The sequence below is a fragment of the Protopterus annectens genome, chromosome 6.part0 (assembly GCF_019279795.1).
Source record: "Protopterus annectens isolate FY-2018-M chromosome 6.part0, PAN1.0, whole genome shotgun sequence".
Lineage (NCBI taxonomy): Eukaryota > Metazoa > Chordata > Ceratodontiformes > Protopteridae > Protopterus > Protopterus annectens.
This window is the reverse complement of record NC_056737.1, coordinates 253,433,251-253,460,726: the sequence shown is the minus strand read 5'-3', so window position 1 is coordinate 253,460,726 and position 27,476 is coordinate 253,433,251. Positions and strand designations below refer to the sequence as shown.

Below are 27,476 nucleotides of genomic sequence, written 5' to 3'. Positions count from 1 at the left end.
ATGCTTTAAAATCAAATGTGCCACTCCCAATCTGTGCTGCTTTCTCTTAGTTTTCTGCTATAACGTCCTGTCAGTAGTACTGCATATGCATTATACAATCCACATACTAAGAATTCTGCAGTACAGCACGGTGACTGACCATTTATATAAAATATATCACTTAAAATGCTATAATCCAAATACCAATTAATACCACAGGAAAATGTACGCTCCTGAGCAGAAAGCACAGAAATAAAATCATAAAAATAAAGAAAACTGCTCAGGTGCAAAACCATGCAGAGAACAGCAAGCAGCATACAAGGAGTCTCTTCAGACCAAAGTCATATAAATCACACCAAACAGCATACAACAAGTCTCTTCAGACCAGGAATATAAGAATAATCCAAACCAATGAAGCAAGATGCTGTTAACTTCTTTAAAACCAAATCTTTTATTAGCAGATATCTGGTAAGCACTTTCGCCAAAGTGGCTTCTTCAAACCATAAGAGTATAAAGCAGTTCAAGACACACCTTATATACATTCAGGTACACCTTCAATTATTAATTAAGCCTAATGATGCCATCATAATTAAACCATATACATTTAAAGTGAACAATAAAATAGTATTATAATACACCCATACAAGAAGTAAAGACAAAATATTTAAAGCATTATAACTGCATAAAAATGGACATCACTCAAGCATCCTAAAGATATTACATAAATAATATCTTTAATTAATCCATCAATAAGACAATTTATTATATAAAAAATTAAAAATGTTTAAAAAACTATTCAAAATGAAACCTTCTGTTTTTAAGAGCTGGTCTTTAAGGGACCTTATCATTAAGACCAGGGTGAATATGTGCTTGCAGTCTGATAATCCAGTTAGTTTCATTTCTTTCGGTATAATTCCTTAGGTCCCCTCCCCTCAAACTAGGTGTATTAATATATAAAACTAAAAACTTAAAAGCATGTGAATTGTTGGTTTCTAAAACATGTTTAGATAAAGCATTGGTGTTTGATCGAATACGGATCTGATATAAATGCTCCCTCACCCTGTCCTTAAGCCTTCTATCAGTTTTACCGACATAGAAGGCAGGGCAGGAAGAGCATAAAGCGAGATAAACTACATGTTCCATATCACAACTAGCACTGACATCAAAGCTAAAACATTTAGATGTATTGGGATGTATAAACATGTTAGATTCACATATAAATGTGCAAAAATTACACTTATTACATGGTTTGGTGCCAAAATGACTTCTATTTGCATGGAATGAAGTAGCATTAGTATAACATAAGAGTCTATGTAAATTCATCTTGTTTTTAAATAAAAATTGTGGGTATTCACCCACAATTTCCCTAATATTCGGGTCAACTATTAAAACATTCCAATGCTTACACAAGATGTCTCTTATTTGGTAGAAATCATGTGTGTAGAATAATGAGATTTTTTTGTATTGGTACATTAACGTTGGTGGCGTTGCTTTCTGTAGTATAATATCCATTGCCCTGCTCTGAAAAATAAGGGCATGCCCTATCTAATCTAAAATTCTCTATACACTGAAAACCTATAGAAATGTCATCTTCTTTCTATTTCTTTGTTAATAATCTTTTGTGGAGGGTTACCAATTCCGCCTTAAAACTACCTGGCATAGGGTTTAACCTAGATGCCCGGATTGCATGACCTTTAATAATATTGGTAAAGACATATCTAGGAGGCATATTTTCCCTGTGTAATAATGTATTTTTATAGCAAGGTTTTCTGTATACACCTGTGTTAAGTTTACCATTGCTAAGGCGTTCAATATGAACATCCAAGAAGGGGATAGTACAAGTTGAGACTGTCAAAGTAAATTTCAAAAAACTTGTAAATGAATTGATTTCTTCAAAGAAACTATACAACTCATCCTCACTACCATTCCAAAGAAGAAACAAATCATACACAAAACGTCTATAAATATGACATGTTTCTTGTAAAAGGGCGAAGGAAAAAACTTCTGCTTTTAACACATAGCCATGACTAGGTTGGCGTAGCTATGGGTACAAGATGTGCCCATAGCTACGCCATCCTTTTGAAGGAACAATTCATCATTAAAAAAGAAAATATTGTTTTCTAACACTGTCTCTAATAACAGGCAGATCAAGTCTATCTTGATGGCTACTATATCAGTGTAGTGTGACAAGTACTGCTGAATACTAACTATACCTAGTTGGTTAGGAATATTAGTAAAAAGAGATTTAACATCCGTTGTAACAAGCAGGTAAGGGAGAGTATCAAGAAGATTGGCGGTTTCCTTATACAGGTCCAACAGAAACTGTTTGGAATCCCTAAGAATAAATGGATTTAGATCTACTACTGGTCTTAGCATTTTATACAAACACTGACAGGGTTCGGTAACCCAACCTCTGCCTGCTACATTGGTGGATGTATGGGATCTTTATGTACTTTGGGTAATCCTTGTATGGTTCGAATTGATGGATTTTCAATCCATAGAAAATTGTACATTTCAGATGTAATTGTACCACATCATCCAATGTATTATACACCCTAAGAACATGTTCTTGTACAACATGCAAGACTATAGGTATATAAAAAGTAAAGTCACTCAGCATTTCCTTCATATAACTATTATATACTTCTCTGTCTAACACCACTACTGGGCCACCTTTATCAGCTGGTCTGATTGAAATGTTTCTATCGTTCTTAAGATTATTTAGTGCCTTTTTCTGTCTAAAAGTTAAATTACCCATCTTGGAATAAACAAAAGGTTTCTTTGATGTTGAGTAGATATCCTCTACAACCATTTTGCAAAAGACATCCACTAATGGATGTAAACTAGGAACAAATACATTAGGTTTATGAAATTGTACAAGTCGTGTATTGCTAGCACCATTATTAAAGAGCAATTTTAATTGCAAATTACGAGCAAACAATTTAATATCTAGAATGGTGTCTATCATGTTACTATTGGTAGTAGGTATGAACGAAAGTCCTTTGTTTAGGACTTCTAACTCATACCTGTCTAAAGGTCTATGTGAAAGATTCCATATTAAGTTGTTGTCACTTTTTCCCACATTTTCTTCAAAGTGGGTTCTTTCATTCTAGATATGACCTAGTTTTAACACTTAAATAGTCACATCACATATTAACACTGACAATGTGCTAATACTATTGCATCAAACCACGCTAGGGCTGGTAATAGAACTGGCTAGTAATGACTTTCCAGAGTATAAACTCCTGGTCAAAAATGTTAATCTAGCTCTGCTGACAGTAACAAAACTGCACATACTATGAAAAACTGTGATTAGCAAAGGGCTGATTTCTATATTTGGTTTTGGTCTAGTGCTTTGACCATTAAACTTGCATTTAAGGGCACTTTCATACCAGTGCCTTGAGGGTCTGACATGACAGCCCCAGACTGATAACACCTGCTTAGAAAATGAGAAGCTAATTCTACCCAGGCTGGGAAACTTCATTAGGGCATTCTACAATGTAGTTCCTAAACCTACTTCTGTCAGCTAGTATGCATACTTCCTTTCACAAGGGCTTACAATGCTTCCCCCAAAGGGTGTGCACACTTCTTCATATGTGTAACTGTGTTCACTACTATGTTCACTTTGTGCAGTGCACCTCTCTTTTCAGCAGGTGTTGGAACTGTTGTGAGTTGGAACAGCCCCCCCCCCCCCATGGGAGAGGTCAGTGTCAGCCTCAGACTTTCACCCTCTGTCATTGGCCCTCCAGTTCCAGGGTCAGCAGTCAATCCCAGGTTATTTCAGTCACTGTCAGGGAATAACACCACTGAGCCAGAAAGCTGCTGCTAATGTTAATGATGGAAAAGAAATTCAATAAAACAACTGGTGTATAAAATGCATATTTAACCACGAAGGATCGTCACACTCCTTTAATATGCCTTTTTGAAATTTTTAAGTTGCCAAAGAAAGAAGCTAATTTAATCTGCATTGTAATGATGACTATTCTTTCTGACATGTGTAAGAGTTACAACTAACAAGAAATGCTACTGAAGTACAGGACATATTGTTATGAATAGAAAAAACAAAATACTAAGACAAAGTCAAGTAGAAACAGTTAAGACAGAAATGTGTATTATTTCATTTATTTAATACATTTTCATTATTACTTAATATAGTTGCTAACTGGACAAGTATGGTCAAAGCCACTGCTCATAAGACTAAGACTAGCTCTCCAGAAATGTCTGGTAAGAGAAAAGGTTAACAAGCACAGGTGCAGCCTGCTGCCTGCAAGAAAAACAATTACAATTTGTTTACCTTGACAGCTTGACTGTAAGGACCTATGTTCGCAGGTGCCCAATGTGAGATACTTTGAACATGCATGACCTGTTTCTCGTGGCGGACATTGTCATTATTCATCATCTCATGTTTGTGTACAAGACAGTCAGCCTGAAAAAGGATGCCATCAAACAATGGTGCCTCTACGCATACTCTAAAAATAGAAGCAAGAAGTCAGTAAAAATCATATGTCCACATAACTTACTGTCTTGTCAACAGCTTGTATACACAGTAATGCTTAAGTCCAACATCCCACAGTAACTGAAAATAAACAGCAGATTATTATTTTTCCTTCAAAATGTTGTGGAAACTCAAAAAAAAAGTATATTCTAGAGTTTTGCTAAACAAAATAGATGAGACATACTGCTCAAGTCTAAATAAAAGCAGTACTTAATTTTAAATTAGTCTATTGCACTAGATAGGCCCAAAATTATCCATGGATGATTCTTTCTTCCAGGAGAGAAATAGGAATACAAGAAAATTAAATGACCTGCTTAGGGTCACCTAGTACACAAGTGTTGGAGATGATAGGATTCAAACCCCTTTTTGCATAATGAGACTTCAACTACCATACTGTACTACTTCTTAATGCTACTCAAAACACCAATCACTATCAGCTGTGTTTCAAAAATATGGAAAACTTTTCAATATGCTGTAACAAAACTCCAGAGAAATATTTCAAGTACGAAAATACAAGACAAAATATGATGCACTGAAAAATTAGCTTATATCCTGATAAATCATGTCAATATACTCAATAAATGACAGGGCTTATAAGCCATCAGAATAGTATTCTGTTCATTCCCTATTAGTTGCACCCTTTTTTTTATTGTTGTGTACTTTTGATGACTAACGACATATGTATTGTGTGTCTAGACTGACCCCCCCCCCCCCCACCAAGGAATATGATACTTTGTGCTACTTTTGAATCTTTTTTTGCTAAGGAGTATTTTGCAAGATGTTTGAGACTTTAGCTGGGTTATTTTATAATAATACAGCAAAACTGTCAGGAAACAGCAAGACACAAATGTGATTCTACATAAATTATTTAAATGCAATACACACAAAACGTAATCAGCAAACCAAAAGCATAACATGAAGAAACTTGTGTCTTTGCATATATTACAATAATGTGCAAAGTTAACTTTTTGTATAGGGCTGTGACGCCTGTGCACTGGCCCAGCAATCAAGGAGCTTCAATCCTCTCCACTAACACCAGTGAGGGGTGTCCATATAGGGAAAGGATAATAAATACACAAATAGTAAAGTACAATTTCCCTTAAGAGCCCCCAGAGATCACAGTCAGTCTGAGGCTGGATTCTCCCTTTCTCTCCAGGTCCCCAATAAGACTCCCCACTGGCACAGCTATAGGGTCCAGATCTCAGCCTAGTAGGTAAGCAAAAACCTCCAGCACCCTTTCTGTCCAACCAGTGCTTCGTGTCCCTGCCCAAGTAGCTGACACACACACACTTTGAGATAAGAGTTTATACAATCACACAGACACTCCTGGGGAAGGCTGGCATAGGTTTTCCAGCCGTTCCCCTTTTACCAAGACTATACGGCAGAAACCACTGCCACCACCCAGCCAATATTTATCAGCTACTCAAAGGCCCTTATGAAAGGGAGGCCAATTATACTGTGCAATATTACTATCCAAATGGTAGGTGCAACCAAACAGTCAAGACTTATTTGGAGTGACTTGGTACAGTATCATTATATCTGTGCAATGTACTCTTAGAGCTTAAATTATCTCTAAACAAAACAGCCACAGTTGAAAGGTTTTAAAATATTTAATAATAAATAATAAAAACACAAGACAATACTTCTTACTACACAGTGCTAGTCAAGAGTTCAGAGATCACAGAGAAATGTTTAAAATAATACAGTAGAAAAATTCTGACATCACAAAAAAACAAACTAATCTAATCTTCCTACTTCCTAGCTATATCTAAGAGAAAACACAGTTCTAAAATCCTACTTACATATAGATGCAGACAGAGTGGTGAGTTGGATGTTTTCAATATAAATGCTCAAATGCTCTCATTCTTTCTGTCCTTAAATTGATAACACAGTATCACTGATTCATTTCAGATTACATCATTTCTTTCTGGTTCCCAGGCTAATAGACTCTCAGCGGTTAGTAGCCCTTTTGATCTTGCAGCTGGTTAAGAACTACAGCAATAAAAGAAATCATACATGCAAATTCTACCCATTAACTCTGGCCTCAAAACAATAGGCAGAATGCCTTTATCTAGCCATCTCGGCTCTGAGTTTCGACATCAAAGAATTGACTTATCAGCTTTGTTACAGCAGTGTTGTTACATTTTTGCAGTTCCACATTTAACATCATTTTTTCCCATTTAAGATAACAAGCATGTGGCTTATATTAATATTTACAAATGACAGAATTATCTACAAAATTCTGTCTGGCTAGGCTGGCAGCATTCACCTATCTTCACACATCTCCCCCCCTGAGGAACTCAAGCTAATTTTTCAAGTGACCCTTTAGAAACATTGCTTGAGAGGGTTAAGTCTATCTGAGTAAACCTTACCCCCATTCCCTGTCTTGAGAGCCCATCTGCGTTGGCATTGCTAATCCCATTTCTGTGCTGCACTGACATATCATATGCTTGCAACCCTAGGCTTCATCTTAGCAACTTGGCATTTTGCTGGCTGGCTCTGTGTAACCATTTTAGGGGGCTGTGATCTGTCACTACAGTGACTTTTCTTCCATACAGATAAGGCTCAAGTTTCTGCAGTTCCCACACTATGGCTAGACATTCCTTTTCTACAGCAGCATAGTATTCCTCCCTGGATTGGGAGGGACTACAACTAAGATAAACCACTGGGTGCTCTTCCCCCTCTAAAGAAATCTGCCTAAGTACAGCCCCCACTCCATGGTTTGAAACATCCACCTGCACAACAATATCCTTGCTGTACTCTGGACTGGCTAACACAGGGGGTCCTCCCAAAGCTTCCTTAAGCTCCTGGAATGCCTGCTGACATGCTGGGGTCCATACTACCCTTTCTGGCCTATTCTTCCTTGTCAGGTCTGTGAGGGGAGCAGATATGGTACTATAACTGGGGACGAACTTTCTATAGTACCCTGCTGTGCCTAAGAATGCCCTCAACTGCTTTTTGGTAACAGGTGCAGCCATGCCTGAATGGCTTCTACTTTAGCAGGTTCTGGCCTGATGTCACCACTCCCCACTCTATGTCCCAGACAGGAGACCTCTGCCATACCCACCTGACATTTGCTGAGGTTAATGGTCAACCCTGCCCTCTGTAGTCTGCGCAGCACCTCCCTGACATGCTAAAGGTGCTCTTGCCAGGAATGGCTGTAGATGGCAATATCATCTAGGTAAGCAAGGGCAAACCCTCCTGCTCCTGCTAGGATATAATCTACCAGCATCTGGAAAGTCGCTGGGGCATTTTTCATCCCAAAGGGCATCTTTGTGAACTTATACAAGCCAAAAGGAGTCACAAAGTCTGACTTCTCTTTAGCCCTGGGAGTCAAGGGCACCTGCCAGGAACCCTTAGTAAGATCAGTGGTTGCAAGATACTTAACCGCACCCAGCTGCTCTAGTGCCTCATCTGTCCTAGGCATGGGATAAGCATCTGACTCTGTGTGACTATTTAATTTCCTATAGTCCACACAGAACCTAGTGCTGCCATCTTTCTTTGGCATCAGCACTACTAGGGAGGTCCAGGGACTGTTTGACTCTTGAATCACCCCTAGTTCCAGCATCTCCTGTATCTCCTCCCTCAGAGTCTGTTTTACTCTCTTAGGCAAGCAATAAGGGGCCTGCCTAATACGCCTTTGGGGTCCTGTATCCACCTGATGTTGCACCAGGTGGGTGTACCCTGGTTTCTAAGTGAACATGCCCCCAAACTCCTGTAACACTGCTCGGATTTCTCGAACATGGGTAGGAGATAGCTGCTGGGACATTGCTACCCATTCCATTGAGGTGTCAGTCCGAGCCTCGCTGAGGAGATCAGTCAACAGATTTCCCTCAAATTCCTTCTGCAATCCACTGCAAATGCTCAGCACAAGGGCCTCCCTATCATGGTAAGTTTTCATCATGTTAACATGGTACAATTTGTACCCCTGCCTCCTGCCTAGCAGTTCTACCATGTAGTTAACATCACTTACCTTTCTTACCACCTTGTTGGGTCCCGCCGAAGCTGCTTTCAGCTTGTTGTCTCTAACAGGAATGAGAACCATTACCTGCTGCCCCACATCATACTCTCTAGCTTGAGCATTCCTGTCATACCACACCTTTTTCTGTTGTTGGGCTTCTGCCAAGTTCTCCTGGGCCAAGTTCATGAGTTCCCTGAGTCTTGTCCTGAAGTTTAGGACATATGCCACAACAGACTCCTTGTGAGGTTCACACTCACTTTCCCACTCCTCTCAAATTAAATCAAGAGGTCCTCTCACCCTATGCCCATACACAACTCAAAGGGCGAAACACCTGTGGATTCTTGGGGAATGTCTCTGTAAGCAAACAACAGATGGGGCAAATATTTGTCCCACTCCCTCTTAAACTGATCTGCAAATGCCCGAAGCATGGACTTGATTGTAGAGTTTAACCTCTCAACAAGACCATTAGTCTGGGGATGGTAGGGGGTGGTCTTCATGTGCTTCAACCCTCAGTACTTCCACAGACAAGCCAACATGTCTGACATGAAATTGGCACCTCTGTCAGTCAGTATTTCTTTTGGGAAACCTACCCTGCTGAAGATCGCTAACAAAGCATTTCCCACTTTTTCTGCCTCAATCAAGGAGAGAGCCACAACCTCAGGGTATTGTGTAGCATAATCCACTGCCACTAGGATATACTTTTTCCCTGTGGAACGTGGGGTACTCAGAGGCCCCATAATATCCATAGCTTCCCTTTGAAATGGCTCCCCAATCACAAGCCAAGGCATCAAAGGAGCTCTCACCTTGTCTCTTGCCTTGCCTACCTTTGGGCACTGCTCACAGGTCATGCAGTACCCTATTATATCTTTTGAAATTCCAGCCCAATAGAAGTTCTGCATAATATGTCTCTTTGTATGTTTTATGTCCATATGACCTGCAAAGGGAATATCATGGGCTATGGCTAGAAGTGCCAGACTATAGGCTCTAGGCACTACCAACTGCTGTACCCTCTCACCTTCTAGCCCTCCCTCAGGAGTCCACTCTCTGTACAGTAACCCTTTGTCCCAGTATACAGAATCCCCTTCCCTTGAGAATCAGGTGCCTTACTAGCTACCTGCCTCAGGCCTTGCAATGTAGGGTCTGAGAGGGAAGCCTGTCTCAACTCTCTCTTTGTAACCCTACCCAGTTCCCCTTCCACAGGAAGTCTAGCATCCACTGACAGTGGTGCCTCACTGTCAGCCTGGGTAGTACTACTAACCTCTACATTTGAAGTCACTCTGTCCAAGGGAACATCAGTACCCACAAGCAGCCGTGGCTCACCTTCAGTCTCACCGCTACAGAGTAGCTCCCTCCCTGAAGTAATCACCTCACCAGTCCTGGCTGCAAGTATGCAGTCTGTCTGGGTCTGCCCCAGGCTACCAGACCCACATGCTTGCCTCAAAGCCTGACTGCATGTAACTGCATTAACACGTGGTACTGCCTCATCTAAATCCTTCCCTATCAGGACATCTGCAGGATGGTAGTTTGGTACCCCTGTTGTCTCAAGACAACCTACTATTGGCATTTTGTCTTCCCCACTTACTGGCTCTCTCACCTTTTGTTCCCCACCTTGCCTCTGTAGACATCTGTATGCCACATGGCTCTACTGGTTGCATTCAAAACATTTCACCATAGGTTCTGGACATGTACCTGGACTAGTGGCTTCCCCTGCTACTGGCAGATTCTGTTGGGCAGTCTGTCCTTCCCACCATGGGTTCCTTTAGACCCATGAGCAGTACTTGGGGTCTTTTCCTGTGCAGGGATGCCCTGCTTGCTAGGTATATGTCTCCCTTCTTCCCCAACTCATCTAAAGTAGCACATTGTCTATCAGCTAACCACATCCTCATGTCCTCAGGCAAAGTGCTAAGGGCTTGTTCCCTCACCAAAAGGTCTGCCAGCCCTTCAAAAGTGGCGACCTGACATCCACTCACCCACCTATGAAAATAAGTGCTCACTTCAGCAACATATTAACACACATTTTCCCCTGCCTTGTGTCTATGCTCATGAAACCATTTCCTATACATTTCAGGTGTTAGCTTACACAATTCTAACAAACAGTTCTTAACCATAGTATAATTAAAACAGTCAACGTCAGACATTTTAGACAACACAGTTACAGCTTTACCATGAGTAAGGGGGTCAGGAACTGTACCCAGAGCCTTTGGTCAACATCATACGGTTTACATACACTCTCAAACATATGAATGAAACTACCAAAATTATCCCCTTCTTTAAACTGCAGAAGAAATTTACTCACCTTTTGTGCTTCTGGGGTCCAGTTACTCCCTTCCCCATTACCTCCATGAGTCTGGCGAAGGATCAGCATCTCCTTCTCACGCTGCCACTGCCACTCCTTTTCCTCAGCTTCCAGGCATAATAGTTTCTCATTTTCCTCACTCTCTAGATACCTCAGTCTCTCAGCTGCTTTTATTTCCAAATGCCTGGCCTCCAACTCAGGTCTCTTTAGCTCCAGATGGATTTTTAAGTCCTCTGCAGAAAGGTTGAGCTGTCCATTCTTTGAGGGTGGTACATCTCCACTGCCAGTCTGATCATCCTCCTGGTTGCTGTTTTCTGATGCAGCTGTGACCAAAGCTGCAATCATGTCTGCCTTAATCAAGTTTCCATGCACCAGTCCCCTAGTCTGGCACATCTCAGCCAGCTGGCTCCTTGTCAGCTTTCTGTAATCCTCTGCTGACATGCTCCCTGCTCTCCCTGACTAAGCTAACAAAAGAAATAAAACAATTATGATCTGAACTCTGAGTATTCACTGCGTGGCTGATTTAGAGTACAAAACACCTTCAGTGATTACTGTACACAAGCTACATGAATTCACTCTACCCACACACACCACTACAAGCCAGTTAGTATTTGCCAGCTAATTAATATGTGGTGTGAATTTCCCACCACTGCCAAACAATTAACATGTGATACCCGTGCACTGGCCCAGCAATCAAGGAGCCTTAATCCTCACCACTAATACCAGTGAGGGGCGTCCATATAGGGAAAGGATAATAAATACACACACTGTAAAGTACAATTTCCCTTAAGAGCACATAGAGATCATAGTCAGTCTGGGGTAAGTTTCTCCCTTTCTCTACAGGTTCCCAATAAGACTCCCCACTGGCACATCTATAGGGTCCAGATCTCATCCTAGTGGGCAAGCTAAACCCTCCAGCACCATCTCTGTCCAACCAGTGCTTCATGTCCCTGCCCAAGTAGCTGACACACATACACACACACTTTGAGATAAGAGTTTATACAACCACACAGACACTCCTGGAGAAGGCTGGCACAGGTTCTCCAGCTGCGCCCCTTTTACCCAGACAATACAGTAGAAATCACTGACACCACCCAGCTAATATTTATCTGCTACTCAAAGGCCCTTATGAAAGGGTGTCCAATTATACTGTGCAATATTATTATCCAAATGGTAAGTGCAACCAGTCAAGACCTATTTGGAGTGACTTGGTACAGTATCACTATATACATGCAATGTACTCTTAGAGCTTAAATTATCTCTACACAAAACAGCCACAGTTAAAAGGTTTTAAAATATTTAATAATAAATAATAAAAACACAAGACAATACTTCTTACTACACAGTGCTAGTCAAGAGTTCAGAGATCACAGAGAAATGTTTAAAATAATGCAGTAGAAAAGTTCTGACATCACAGAAAAACAAACTTGTCTAATCTTCCTACTTCCTAGCTATATCTAAGAGAAAACACAGTTCTGAAATCCTACTTACATATAGACACAGGCAGAGTGGTGAGTTGGACTTTCTCAAGACAAATGCTCAAATACTCTCATTCATTCTGTCCTTAAATTGATAACACAGTACCACTGATTCATTTCAGATTACATCCTTTCTTTCTGATTCCCAGGCTAACAGGCTCTCAGAGGTTAATAGCCCTTTTGATCTTGCAGCTGGTCAGGAACCAGAGCAATAAAAGAAATCATACATGCAAATTCTACCCATTAACTCTGGCCTCAAAACAATAGGCAGAATGCCTTTATCTGGACATCTTGGCTCCGAGTTTTGCCATCAAAGAATTGACTTATCAGCTTTGTTACAGCAGAGTGCATTGTTGTTACATTTTTGCAGTTCCACATTTAACAGCATTTTTTCCCATTTAAGAGAACAAGCCTGTGGCTTAAATTAATATCTACAAATGACAGAATTATCTACAAAATTCTTTCTGGCTAGGCTGGCAGCCTTCACCTATCTTGACAAGGGCCTACAGATTATTTATTTACATTTGTTTTCCTGATGGACCATCTTCAGATCAGCTGTAAGAACAAACACACAGTAATGATGATGATGATAAGGATCAGCTGGTACTAAAAAGTGATGTAACTGTTAAGGAAACACTAACTGCGTGTGTGTGGGGGGCTAGGAAAATATCATACTTAGCATCACCATGTCATAGCTGCTCTTTCACCCAGATACTATCAGTAGGTCATTGCTGTCACCAGTCTAATGCAAGCTGGTTGGCATGAAAATATATAAATTCAATAAGCCATATGGTTTGTACTTATGTGTTGTTTGTTTGCTCTCTGTTCATGGTGCATTGATGTTCTTGGCCTTACAGATGTATGTAGAAACCAAACAACTGACGCTGTCAGCTTTATGCAAATATGATGCCTCAATGTGTATTAAATTTCTACAGTATTAGTGCAGTAGTATGACAAATGTTGAATAAAGAAAATATTCCTTTCTTACTGTTCTGGTTAATAGCTATTTTCTGCTGATCTTTAGTAATTAAAATCCTAGCTTTTTTGCTTAATACAGATTTAATTCTGAACAAAACATTCCAGTGGTGTTGCTTACAGTTTCAGATGACTCAGATTAGGAAAATAAATAATAATGCCATAAATTCTACAGAGGAGACTCCTACTTAGGGATGCACTCAAATATATCTTTACTTTTCCATCAGAAACTATAGTGCCAGTATACAGTCATGGTGGTGGTGATATTACATGCAGTAATATTTTCAAATACGGTAAACTCTCACTTAACCGGCACCCATGGGGATTGGCAGATGCCAGATAACTGTAGTTTTTAAAAACAGGCCTGACTAATACTGTACCCTATACTATTTGTTTGGTTTAACTTGTTCGTGGGTTGGGGAAAGAGGGAATTACAGCAAAGGAATGGAGAAAGGAGATTATGTCAATAGTGATGACTGCAATGAGGGATACAGACAATAGGCAACAGGGGCTAGAATTTATTTGAGAAAGCTGACAAAGGAACCAAGGTACTCAGAGCAAATAACTAGAGAGGGAAAGATGACAGAATGGGAAAATGCCAAGAATTTATTTGGACTGTAGGTTAGAGATTGCATTGTTTTCCTATCAAGGATGAATATCAGAGTATAGGCAAAGAGAAAGAAATAGGGGGTCCTAAATGAAAGACCAGTACTTGTAATGTTTTTAGTAGAATCTAGAACAGAAACTGCCATTAAAAAAGGAATAATTAGTACAGCATATAAAATACTGCATGATAACTATAAGTATCAGAGGAGGTTGGAAAGGATTGGGAAGAGAGAATGGATAAGCAAATCACAAAGAAACAATGGGAGGATATATGTATGTTTCCCAAATATGCAACAAAATTTAGAATATTTAGGATTTTTGCTTGGAAATGTTTACATGAATATTGCTATACCCCAAGTAGACTCCAGAGAATTTTTCCTCAGGCAGACAGCACATGTTGGAGATATGACGGGAAAAAAAAGAGGTAATTGGGAACATAGTTTCTGGGAGTGTGGTGAGTTGGCAGACTTTAAGAATTCCCTGCGGGATACACTTTCAGAGATGCTGAGTTTGCAGACTAGTGTGATGAGGGGATGATTTTTCTGAGCTACAATGCAGAATCGGAATTGCCTAGACATGGTAAGGCTTTGATGTGTCTAATTATGGTGGCTGCCAAAAAAGCAATTACTAGAAAATGGAAGTCAAAATCTAAACCAACTATACTAGAAGTAAGAAATATAGAAACAGAGATAAAACAAATGGAACTGAGATATTTCGAAAAGGGTAGGAGCAAACTATGTAAGAAAAAATGGGAACTGTGTGTATAATACATACAGGGTAGGAATGAGGTTTAAAAGAAGGCAGGACTTAAATGAGCTGATTGGGTAGATTATACATGATGTATAATGTTTGCAACTGGGAGCGTGTCAGTATGGTTTGTGATATAAAATGCTTGCAACTAGGATGGACCACTGGATTCACGAAGCTCCGTGCAAGAATAAGGCTGTTCTAGCACAGAGTGGTTCGTGTCCGTTTAGGATAGTGGCAAGCCTTGCATATGCATGAAGGTGCGCTGCTATCTAAACTAAATGGACACAAACCAGGAGTGAGCGCAAGGGGCATGTGTCAGCAGTGCCTGCACTTGAAACACGACCCCTTCACTCTGAAAGTGCCGTATGGCACTTTCTGACACAGATGAGTGTCAAACTATATAATATTAAAGCCTGGCTCTAATATTATATAGTAAACAAGTGTCCACAGACACTGAAATGTAAATAGCTAACATTTCAGTGTCTGCGGACACCGAAAAAAAAAAAAAAAACACAAACACCTAGAAGGCAGCAGCCTTCAAGTGCACACCCCCTAATGTATGCACTTTTGCCCTACATGCATGGAAGCAGTAGGGCAAGAGGAAAGGAATACAAAATAAAAAAATGTAATAATATATTTTTTCATGAAATAAATCTGAAGTTTAAGTGCCGTGCAGCTTGTTTGTGCGGCATGCCGCTATGCTTAGCCTGGCTGAAATCCTGAAAATGATAGACAAGTGCTACTCTGATAGAAAACGTCATCAAGCTGATGCAGCGTATTGGTACTGACATGGTATAGCATGTAGAACATGCTTGGTTCATATCCCCCCTCTGGCAAATTATTTAATAAACCTTTAAGGAATTTGAATGATAGATGTCAATCATATGGCTCACATATAGCACAGTAGAGGTGGGAATATGTAAAATATAAATGTAAAAAATAATTTATAAATTTAATTTAAAAAAATAGATTTAACCAATGCTTTGCTAGTGTAAGTATTGCTTACCTGCTTTCAGCTCTGCTTAGCTGGTGTAAGCATTATGTGGATTTGCGTGGAGCTAAGCCTAGTGCAGCATATTAAAACTGGCCAATCAAGAAAAAGTGTGGGAAAACTGCTCTATTTAAATCACACAGGTGAGAATACAGCCATAACCATTTGGGATTGCACACAGCAGGACCAAAATGTCTGGCATTGGTGAAGGTGTGCACTTCCGAGCGCAATGTTGAGGCATCCAGGATTCCAAGGTCATGGTTGGGCTCCTAGTTAAACATCATGATGACAGGCTGCTGCAGGGCCAGTACCAGGACTCGCTGCAGAAAGCGGAGGCCTGGGACCAGCTTGCACTTGTGATCTCACCAGTGCCACTGGCATACCCCGGAATGGTGAACAGGTACGTCATCACCATAACGACCTGAAGTGGGGGAGGGGTGCACTCTTGGACCAGTAGTTCCAAGAAGCCCAAGCGCGGGATGTCCCACCTGTCTGTAAGTATGCAGTCTTATGTATCTCTAAGTATGGAAAAAGTTAAACTTGTGACTGTGCAGGTGTGATTAATGTGTGATGTCTCCCCATACAGCTGCTGTGGAGAGGTCCCAGAATGTGGAGGTTCATGCCCAGCAACTGGTCCGGCTGCATCCGCAGTATAGTGAGTACAGAATACCCACTACTATTAGCAGTAAGAAATCAAAATTATAGTAATGGTAGTACTGCCTGTATATATAATTGTGCTGTTAAACTCAGGAATAAATGCCTGTGTCAGGCTGCCAGTGTTACAATGGAGTATTCCCAGCTGCTGTGTAATACAGATATCAGTAGCAAACAACGTACAATATGCAGGAGAGAAATATTAGAATATGTATGAGTGTGTCTGAGTGAACCTGCCAACAAAGTGCAATGTCAGGGCTTCTGTAACAGAAATGAAAAGGATTCCCCTCTGCAGATCATGCAGGAATAGTAATTGTGGAGTTCTGAGTCGTACACAGATATGTATGTCAAAACTAATAAAGGTGGTGTGTGTCATCTCACTTGTACCCGATAAATAGAAATCTGTATGTCCTGCAGAATGCCTTAACTGTGGTGAACTGATTTAACACTACTTGTCTGCATACTTTAGAATGGGCATGTGAAATAACTGGAAAAAAGCAAGTGTACATATTCCTATCAGAATGTGTTTTACTTGTTTGTCTGCCAGCATTGTCTTGTGTTAACCTTTCAATTTCAGCCGTATGTAGCTGTGAATGTACTGAGAAATGTATAAGGCTAACAGGTGCAGACTTAAAACCTACACTGTGTACTTAGGAATCTAAATTGCAGTATGTCGTTGTAAAACAGTCAAATGTGCAATCCAGCTAATGTGCACATGCTTCACAAACAGTGACACCACAGTGACACCAATGTCTGTTGTGTATGCATAATTTGTACTGAAAATGGGAAACAAATAATGCAATATGTCTTAATAAAAGTACTGTGCACAAAAATATGTACTAGATAGAAATGTTGCAAGCAACAAACAACACCTCCCCAGTATCTTAGTCTGATAAGGACTAGGCCTGTAGTTCAAGTTTGCACACACAGCATGGTTTGAATCCAGGGACCACCACTAAAATCTCAGTCTGGTTGTACAGTTGTAAACTGCAATCTGAATAGAAAAAATAATGTACTGCAACACATACATTTTCCATACAGGGCACACAGGTAAAGAAATCTGAATATAAACACTAGTATGATGTGTATAACTATGAAAGGTGTACAATTGTTGTGTTGCTTAGCCCCAGTCCTACAAATAGATGCAAGCTAGACATCCACACTCAGCAGTCTGGCCCAGACAAGCCCCTCAAGTGTCACGTTGTAATGGATAGTTTCCCCAGTTGCCAAGAAACCTGCACACACAGAATGTCACAGTAGATGTATGTGAAAGGCACAACACACACCCCAGGGCCTGCAACTAATATATGAATCTGAAATATGTGCAGAAACAGCAAAGTAATGTGCACACCGTTCATCTGCACAGGCCCTCAGGTAAAAAAATTGGTATAGAAACAGGTCTGATGTGTTTAACTAAAATAAGGGTACAGTTGCTCTGTTGATACCTACAGCTGTTGGTGTGCTGTAGCAGCCCCATGGCCCAGGCAGAGAGTAAGTGATGTCAGAATGTAGAGAAGTGAATAGTAGTGTACTGACAAATATACTTGATAGCAGTTGTCAGTTGAATCTGTTCCCTTCCCGCTCCACTCAACTGATCCAGCCATCACACTGAAACCAACATTGGTATGTTCCTAAACAAACCTCTACTGTTGGGACCATTGTTCCATTTGGTTTATCATTGTTTAAACTGTGTGCATACTAATATTCCATATTGAATAATCATATTATTGCCTGCCTGACATACCACTAACTGGCATGCTGTTGCAACCCTGAATGCCATTCCATATATGCATGGGTTCTGTTTGCTATGGCACTGTTATAATTGCACTGTTTTGGGTAAATGGGAATATCCATGCATGCTATTCTAATTAATGTGTAATGTGTTGTGCATGACTAACCAATATTCAATGTTAATTGCCACACCATAGCACATATGAAAAGGCAGATTTCAGTGAATCCGCCTCTCCCACCCCACCTGGCCGAGGCACCAGGCCAGACCAACCCAGACCTCCCTCATCTGCTTGTCCTGCACCACCCTTGGGTGGAACCACTGCAGGGATGGGGATCACCCCCCACTGCAAGTGGGCATGTAAGGATGTTGTCACCTGGGAGGAGGTCTGTGGAATGGTGCGCAGTGTCCTCCAGATGGAGCTGGATGACCGCCTATGCCCACCACTGTTCCCATGGTGAAATGTATGAAAATATACAACCATATACCTTCATGTGTCTTACTATTGATATTCCTCACATGTTGTAACAGCCTAGATTAAAAGTGGTGCATACCCTTCCCTCACAGAATGACTTACAAGAGCATATAACAGTGTTACATACACTGACCTCTAGACTGTACAAGGTCACACATGTTTTGTCCAGCTGTAGCCCTCATATATATGGACCCTACCCCACAATATGTGTGGGAGTCCACAACATCACTGGAATGATAGCAGGTATGTTAGCACTACATAATGATAAGCCACTACTTAAAATCCTCTTACTACATGCCATATGGACAAAGCCTAGTATATAGGTGGAGGACAGAGGCTGGAACATAGAGCCATGTTTGCAATATTGCTGTTATACACTGTGAAAGTTGCTGGTGTTACAGGACTGGTTGCAACATACCCTAACTCAGGAATATGAAGTCAGAAACACAAATGGATGTAGCCATGTACTGATAGCACTCAAAAGAACAAATGCCACTGATATAGCAGAGACAAGACCTGTGTGGTGAACAGACAAAACATAACAGCCAATCCTCTGGCAATCATGTGGATAGGCCCACAGTTGAGAGCTATGCAGACAGACTGCATTCCATCCAAAACTAGCATGTACACACAAACCCTGTAAAACTAGCGGTATACAATGCATATAACAACAATACTCACACTATCTGTAGGTCTGGAACCTTATACAAATATGTAGTTGGCCTGTGTCTTTAAGTCCTGTTGTAAGAGGTATTGCTACCTGCGGTCTGTAACACTGCTACCCACATACAGGTAGGATGTCTTCCATACAGGAAAGGTAAAGGGACAATGCTCACATGATGTAGTAATTTATAGTAGTGGGTTGCCATGGCAGTGGTAATTGGAAGTACTACACAGCTGGCTGCATGCAGTTAGCAAGTGGTGAACACTGACTGGTGCAGAGGCCATCACCTGATCATGAGCATCACCTACAAAATCCATGCTGCAACCTATTCAAAGCAGCTCAAACACTGTAGTGGGGAGAGAGAGAAATAGAAAAAATAATAAACTACAAACCAAACCAAAACAAAACTATATAACACAAGGGACACATAAAAGTGTACCTAGAAGAGAGGACAATACAACAACAGGTATGTGAAACATATATGCATGTAACTGAATGTAGTACTTGGTCTGTAATAATGGGATAAATGATGTGGAAAGATTTATATGTGTTATCAAGAGTTGCTGTTGTAATGATGTCCTGATAAACAACCGCTATGGACATAGCGTCTGGCCCTGTGGGCAGTGGGCCACACCTGTCAATTGTGCAGATCAGCACTGAATGACAAGATGTAAGCCATCATAGTGTGTGTTCTGTACCTCAAGACATGTATATTACAGCGGCAAATAGCTGGTGGTGGAAGTAATGAAGTTATGACGACACATGAGTTTCAGACCCCACCACCTGCAGGACAGTCATGTTAACGTGAAATGTATCATGCACAAATGCCAGAGTTTGTAACAGACTTACCTGCAAGCTGTCTCTATACATACACCTCTAATGTTAGGCTATGTCACATGTGACACCTGTCTGTTTTGTAGCAAGGCAGAACAGTGCAGCTGTGAAGGAAGGAGAGTTAAGAGTGTGGACCTGATGTTTGAATGCACTCCATATACATACATACATATATATATATATATATATATATATATATATATACACACACACACACACACACACACACACACACACATGTATGCATGTATGTCTGCAGATATGCAGACACACGCACATATATATATATAAATCAAAATATATACATATACATACACACACACACACACACACATATATACATATATATATATATATATATATATATATATATATATATACGTGTATGTCTACATATACAAACATGCACACACACATATATATATATATATGCATATGTGTGTGTGTGTGTGTGTGTGTGTGTATATATATATATATATATATATATATATATATATATACACACGTATATATACACGTATATATATATATATATATATATATATATATATATACATACATATATATATATAAATACATTTCCCCTACTGTTGAACGACAGTGCTGCACGATATCTGTGAAAAAACATCACATATATCTATACACACACACACACACACATATATATATATATATATATATATATATATATATATATATATATATATATTAGTAGTAAGCGGGTGCAAAACGGACAGTTATATCTGGTGTGAAATCCATGTTGGGAACAAACACACTGCCCTTGTTTGTGAAGGTGATATTGGTATGTTGGGGAAGGATAGTAGGTATATTTGGGGAGGTAGGTTGGGTTGGAAGACAGCATACAGGGGCGATATATGACACATGTGGTGGGTAATCACCTTGGATGGGGAGTGGTGTTTGGAATGTGGAAGCCCATGAGCTCTCAAATGGAAACAATGGGACCAAGGTCCCCACCCATGGGCAGTCACAACTGCACCTTCACGGCCCTGAAGGTGCCTGGGCTGGGGGCTGAGCAGTAGGAGCATGTGGACCCTGTAATTGTGTACCAAGGGCCTCAAGGTGGTGTAGCACATCCTCCAAGTCTCTGTGGAGTTCCCTATGCACCAGACCCTGAACCTGACTTCAGGTGACAGTATCCTGTGTGTGCTCCTGGGGGGGGAACGAACACCATCCCCCGAGGTGGTTCCACCTGAAGGTAATGCAGGACCAGCAGATGATGAGGTCCCAGGGTGGGTCCCAGATGTGCTGTGGCCTGGTAACATGGCCAGATGAGGTGGGAGAGGGGGGGTTTTGTTGGGAACTGGCTTCCCAAACATGCTACTGTGTCACAGTTATATATATGTGGGTAGTAATAGTCCACACATTCTAGGATTACATCTAACAGCATGCGTAGATATCCCCATAAACACAAAACACCAGATTTGGAGCAGTCACATAGTAAACAGAACACAAGCATATTTGGAACCATAGTGGCCCTTACAATGGCATGCAGGTGACATTGCTAGCAACAGGCCACCAATGATAGTGTTTCACATGGAACATGACTAGAAACACATTGCATATTTTGTTGTACAATACGATATATGTCCCAACAGTAAGTTTGCTGTAAATATACCCACTGAGTTGTGTGTTCAGATTATCGTTGCAGATATAGTGGGGGAAGACAGAGATGTGAATTAACAACTATTATATCCTTGCAGTATGAGGTCCTCAGACCTTTTTTCCTCTTTATGTCTTTCAGGCACCATGTTTAGGGAGTGTTTGCCAGTCTATTCCCCCCCCCCGGAAAATTAGGTTATAATAAACCACCTGGTGCAGCACTACTACACCCTATTTGGCTGTACAGCCCATGATCTGCAGGAGAAGACTGCCCTGTGGAATGAGCTCATCCACAGCATAAATGATGTTGGCCTGCATAACCGCAGTTATGAGCAGGTCCAGCATCATTGCACTGACCTACTCCGCCACACCTGTCAGCGTGCTGATGCAATTAGGAGGGACCAACTAGCAACGGGAGGGGGGGGTCATGACATCCAGCCCCTCCGACACATGCTAAGGAGCTCCTTGCCAGCCTTGGGGCACCTGCCTGCCAGCAAAGACAAGACCCTCTAGATAACATTGTGTAGGTGGGTGCTACCCACACAATGGACAAGGAGCATGCAGGTAAGGCCCCAGGGCACATCAGTCGACCAATGTTGCTTATCCATCTGCATCTGTAGAGTTTAATCATGCATATGTGAGATAAAATATATATAATCTGTTGCTGCATTGTAGTAATAAATAGATGTGCATAATCTGTAGTATTGTGGATTTGCACTGTTGATGTACTGAAATGCTGCTCCCACCCTGTACCAATGCCACAGGTGTGGCTACTGACATCACATCTTTCACAAAACTATGTAGGTCCCTCTGATATACCTCTGGGGCAGCAGCCTGTAGCTGGTGAGTATGGTGTTGTTTGTTCAGGTTTGCCAATACACCGGCCATGTTATGGCCATGGTATTTGCCATGCACACATTTAACACACCTACCCATAATGCATGCTGTACATGCTCATTTATTGTTGCTGTTAACTGCACTGCAGCACAGTGGTCACCATGGTGGCATATTTGAAGGGTATGTAAGAGTCCTGCAATATAACTGACAACCTGTCATTGCAAGATGTCTGCACAGAGATGAACATAATGGTGGGACAAATGGCCTACAGTAGAAACATGTCGTAAACATCACCTTTATACAGTGCTACAACAGTGTGTATACCACTATTACAGTGGCAACTGTTACAGGTCTACACAATGGCATATCACAATACTGCATTCCACAACCCTTACAACCTGTAATGTAGTCCTAACATGAGCAATGACTGTGTAATATGGAATCCTATGTTAGGACAGCAAATATGGGGAATATATACCTTAACAAACACTGGAAGCATATGTGTGTATACACTCTAACTAACATATTGTGGAAGCAGCTTTTGAGATACTGACAGCATTCACTCTTCATGAGTAGGCACCTTCCAGCAAGTACAGGTCCTCAATGTCACACCAAGAAATGGTCTGCTGTCCAAGACGTATGTCCATCAAATTTGACCACTCATCTGCAACAGAGGCATGCGTGGCTTGCACACATCTTATAAGCCATGGAATGGATCCCATACCCAACAGGTAGCATGCAGGAGTGGGACATGAAACCTTACTTCACCATTGCATATACCATGGCAAACAGTGCAGTCATGTATGTGACGAGGATGTATGGGACAACATTAATGTAGAATATACAGATGGCCATCCAAGACAGATGATGACACATGTTGCAAACTGGTCATGGAGGCTGTCTAGTAACATGACGCAACACTGAGGGAGTTACAGAAATGTCTAACAAGTACCAGCTGTGCAGTACCTGTGTCGACAATTGCATGGACTCTGCATAAGTGTGGCCCATGGGTTAGAGTAATAAGATGGGACAATTGTTCCACAGGAAACATCAGCCAGGGCCCTCTACAGGTAGCACATGCATAACATCAAAAGTCCCCCAAAGGCATGTGCTGCAATGTGTAATGGTGTACAAAGACCAAGTTCGAAACCTACAGACAGCATTAATTAAGATACATGTGTTGCACAAGCAACACCTCACTCAACCTCAGACCCACCATCCCCATATGTACCTTGCTGGTGCCAGTGTACACCTGTATGTTTGCCATTCATTAGCAGGGACTAGGCTGGTACACATGGTGTTCTGAATTTGGGACACTGCAAAGTGACACTCATGTGTAGCCCATAGTTGTCAAGCATCTGCAAAAAGGCTGAGGATGGGGAGGGATGTCATCCTGAAAAAAAACAGTGAACTGAAGCAGACATCCAAAGCTCGCTAAGAATGGCTGTATTTGCACAAAGTCAAGGTCATGAATTGTGGCAGACATAACCCTGACTCCACAGCAATAGTGAAGGCAATGTGTGACCTCCAAGGGATGCGCACGAGTTGACCTTGCAATCTTTCAGAGTTGGAGGACATTTGTAGGACAGAGTGACCAAATACTGGCAAGTGCAGATGGCCCATGCTAGTATACCTGCTTCCAGGAATAGTGACTGCAGTAGTACACTTAACAGTTGGTGCAACAAACCATCATGTTAAGGGTGTGCACACTTATGCACCCACAGATTGTATACATCTCAATCAGCATCTGCACAACTAACACATTTGTTTGATATTGCATTTGATTGCACAGGTCATATGTCACATATCAGGTTCATGTAATGTTAACATATGCAGTATTGTGGCCCCATGGCATAACAGGGAAGAGGGTACCATGTCAATAAGGGTGTGTACACTCCTCATAGCCACAGTAAGGTTTGGAGGTTGTCAGTGTAATTGTATTTTATTGGTCATACACGCACCGTTGATAATGAGATCTGTAAATCAGACATCAGGCATTAACTATTGACATCTGTCCACATATCATCCCAGGTATGTGTCAGACAAACACACAGGGGCTGTGAGCAGCAGAGCAAACAAAACTGACACACATATACACATTTAGCAATGGCATGTACACCTGTGAGGTATGGTGCATAGTACATGCCAGGCTGCTGAACAGGTGCACGGGAATACTGTGTACATGGGTGCAGTGTGTTCCAGGGGAAGGGGCATCACCTAACACAACCCATGCATCACAGAGATGTATAATGTTGGTAACAGGGATTGAATATAGCTGCAGTGCATGCTGTTGAATGCCGTATGTCATGCATGTTGACAGATGGGCAATGAGAGGTCTGTGCATAATATCTTTGTGCAACCTCACCTGTAAGTGTGTGTGTGTGTGTGTGTGTGTGTGTGTGTGTGTGTGTGTGTGTGTGTGTGTGTGTGTGTGTACAGTTTAGCAATGAGGTACAGGTCTTAAAGTGTGTTTCTTGTTTTCCCCTCACAGATGGCAAGGTGGGTCAGGGTCCCTCCTGCAGGCAAACTGATGTTAATTTCCATACAGACACTGACAATGATGATAGGTGTGTTGAGGCACAGGCAAAGTTGTCAGAGGCTGAAGCTGTGCCATCGTTTGACATCCCACTGTTATCCACCCCATCCCCACACAGAGTCACATTGCCTATACATACCCCATCCCCAGTGGCCATAGATGAGGGACAGTTGGTGGGTAATGGCATGGGACAAGACAGTGTGGTGTCTATGGCACATGTGTCTGGACACAGCAGCCAGAGACAGATGCCCAGCAAGATACCACACAGGCAGATGTACAGGGGTGCTCATAGGAGGCCTTCTGGTCATCATGACCCTGGCAGAAGTGTCACATCTGGTGTCACCAGACACATGTTTCAGGCCATCATGGAGGTGCAGGCACATATGGAACAGTATACCAGACAGGGTCTGAGGCTGCAGAGGGCTACTTATTCTGCTGTTATTGACAAAATCCGTGATCTTGCAAGGTGCCCACCATTATTTTGCAGAGGTCCTGCTTAGACGGTTGGGTGGTAATCCTCGACCGTGGAATGTCTGTGCTTGAGCATATGGTGGGAGTTGTGGATGTAGGCCAGCAACACCAACAGCTGGAGGTCAATGTGGATGTGCAAGAAGTCAGAGGTGCTCCAGTAGTGGCAGTACCAGCCCCAGCACTGCAGGGGGGGTGTTGTCCACACCACAACATAGCAGGCCACGTGCACATGGCCCAGGTCGGTCCCAGGAGGGACCCAGATCCAGCGGACATATGTCATCATCAGGAGAGAGTACCATATTGTGGCTTATACCTGGTGGTGATTGTGAAACCCCTGTCAGGCACAGTTCTTGCGTCCGTGGCCAGAGACAGTGAACTGCACACCCTGCCAGGTATGGTCTGCAGCTGTCCAACAAACCCCTGTATAGGGCAGCCACATGGCAGAACTGTGTGCGTGCATACACACACACACACACACACACACACACACACACACACACACACACACACACACACACACACACACACACATCACCAACACAGCTAGGACAACCCCATACCTACACACACCACATCTGCACAGCTCAATCAATAATGAAACCCCTAACACACACAGATGATGTCAAATGAATGGCTCAGCCTAGGTCTCTGGCAAACCCACAACACCCTGTGCATATGATGATACCTGAGCCACATCCCTGTCATCCATAACATTGATGCAGGGACAGGCTAATATGGTTCTGATGCACAGGGTGACTGTACTATGGTGTACCAATGTAATGCTGTGTAACATGTTTTCAGCACTAAACTTTAATGCTTACATGCCAGGATGTGTAGCTGTCCAGCCATCATGTATTATAGCTGTTATTAACATTGAGTGACTGTGGTCTCCATAATGTATTCCGTTTGTATTGTAGGTGTCTATGTGTCAGCAGGATGTTGGTCTGGTGTTGTTTCCTACAAGGGGTATGGCACTGTGGTGACACCTTGACTGTGCCATATCCTGGGTACAGCTGAACACAAGTCTCAGGTCTGTATAACAGTTACTGCACGTGCCACATGCCTGACAGGTCTGGGGGGTGTATACAGGTGAGTGCATGGTGGCTGTCAGCAGCCCTTCTACAGTGGAGAATGCCAAGTGTACTGGGTGGTACACACCACATTTGTGTATAACACACAAACATACACAGAGGCTTTGGTGTTGATGCAATACACAGAGAATACTGTACACATGGATGTATGTACTTTTGCAAGGAACCCATTTTAGCCTATGTAATTCCACCAAGACAGAATAGCCACAACATCACATTGGGAAATAACCAGTCTGCTAGTTTAATGTCATTGACGATAGTACTGGCAGGGTATATAGCCCCTTTCCCAATGTAGTGCAATCCTCAACTTGGTAAACATAGGAGTGCTGGTGTGAGTGGGACAGCCCTACACTTTGGACGGTGTGGGGTGGTGTAGAACCACAGATAATGTGATTGACAACTAAACCTGTTAACTATACAGTATTACAGCCAACTAAGCGAGGGGACACACTCAACAATAACCACAATGATGGTGGCTGTGTCCACAGGATCCACACCCAACTATATATACCAACCCCAGTATCGCTGTACAGATATACAGTGGGGAAGAAGGCATTTACACATCTACTACTAGATTTTATGGAATTAATTTACACAGGATGATACCTGTGAAATTTTACTATTTGCCAGTCAGTTCTCAGAGAGATGACCTCCTGGGACAGGTATATTCTGCAAACTGAAGTAGATCCCTTCACATACACACACACTCTTACTTGGCAACACTGGGACTAGAACCCCTACCTAGGTACGTAGTACTATTAATTTGTGTGGCCTTAATTGCACACACCACATAGCTTTTAGGATGAGGTGTGTTCCAGGTTACATGTTAAGTGAAGAACATCACCAAGCCTTGTACAGTATGGTAATGGGAGATGTATTGGTTGTTTATGAACAATACATAGTGTAACATACTGTCATAGACACACTGACAAACACATAACAGTCATACACACATCTGAGAGATCTGGGTTTATCAGTGCTAACTACCTTGTCAGTGTGTCCATTCTGTTACAGATAAGTTGCACACAGCACAT

The 27,476-nt window shown here is 41.7% G+C and overlaps 1 protein-coding gene across 1 annotated transcript in view; it reads right to left on the bottom strand.

Annotated features, from left to right (window-relative positions):
* DPH6 (diphthamine biosynthesis 6) overlaps nucleotides 1-27,476 on the bottom strand; it is a 2,556,557-nt gene that overhangs the window by 1,039,438 nt on the left and 1,489,643 nt on the right. The window contains exon 12 of the mRNA XM_044073989.1: nucleotides 4,274-4,448. Coding sequence (XP_043929924.1) covers nucleotides 4,274-4,448 — 175 coding nt within the window. The remainder of the gene's footprint in view (nucleotides 1-4,273; nucleotides 4,449-27,476) is intronic.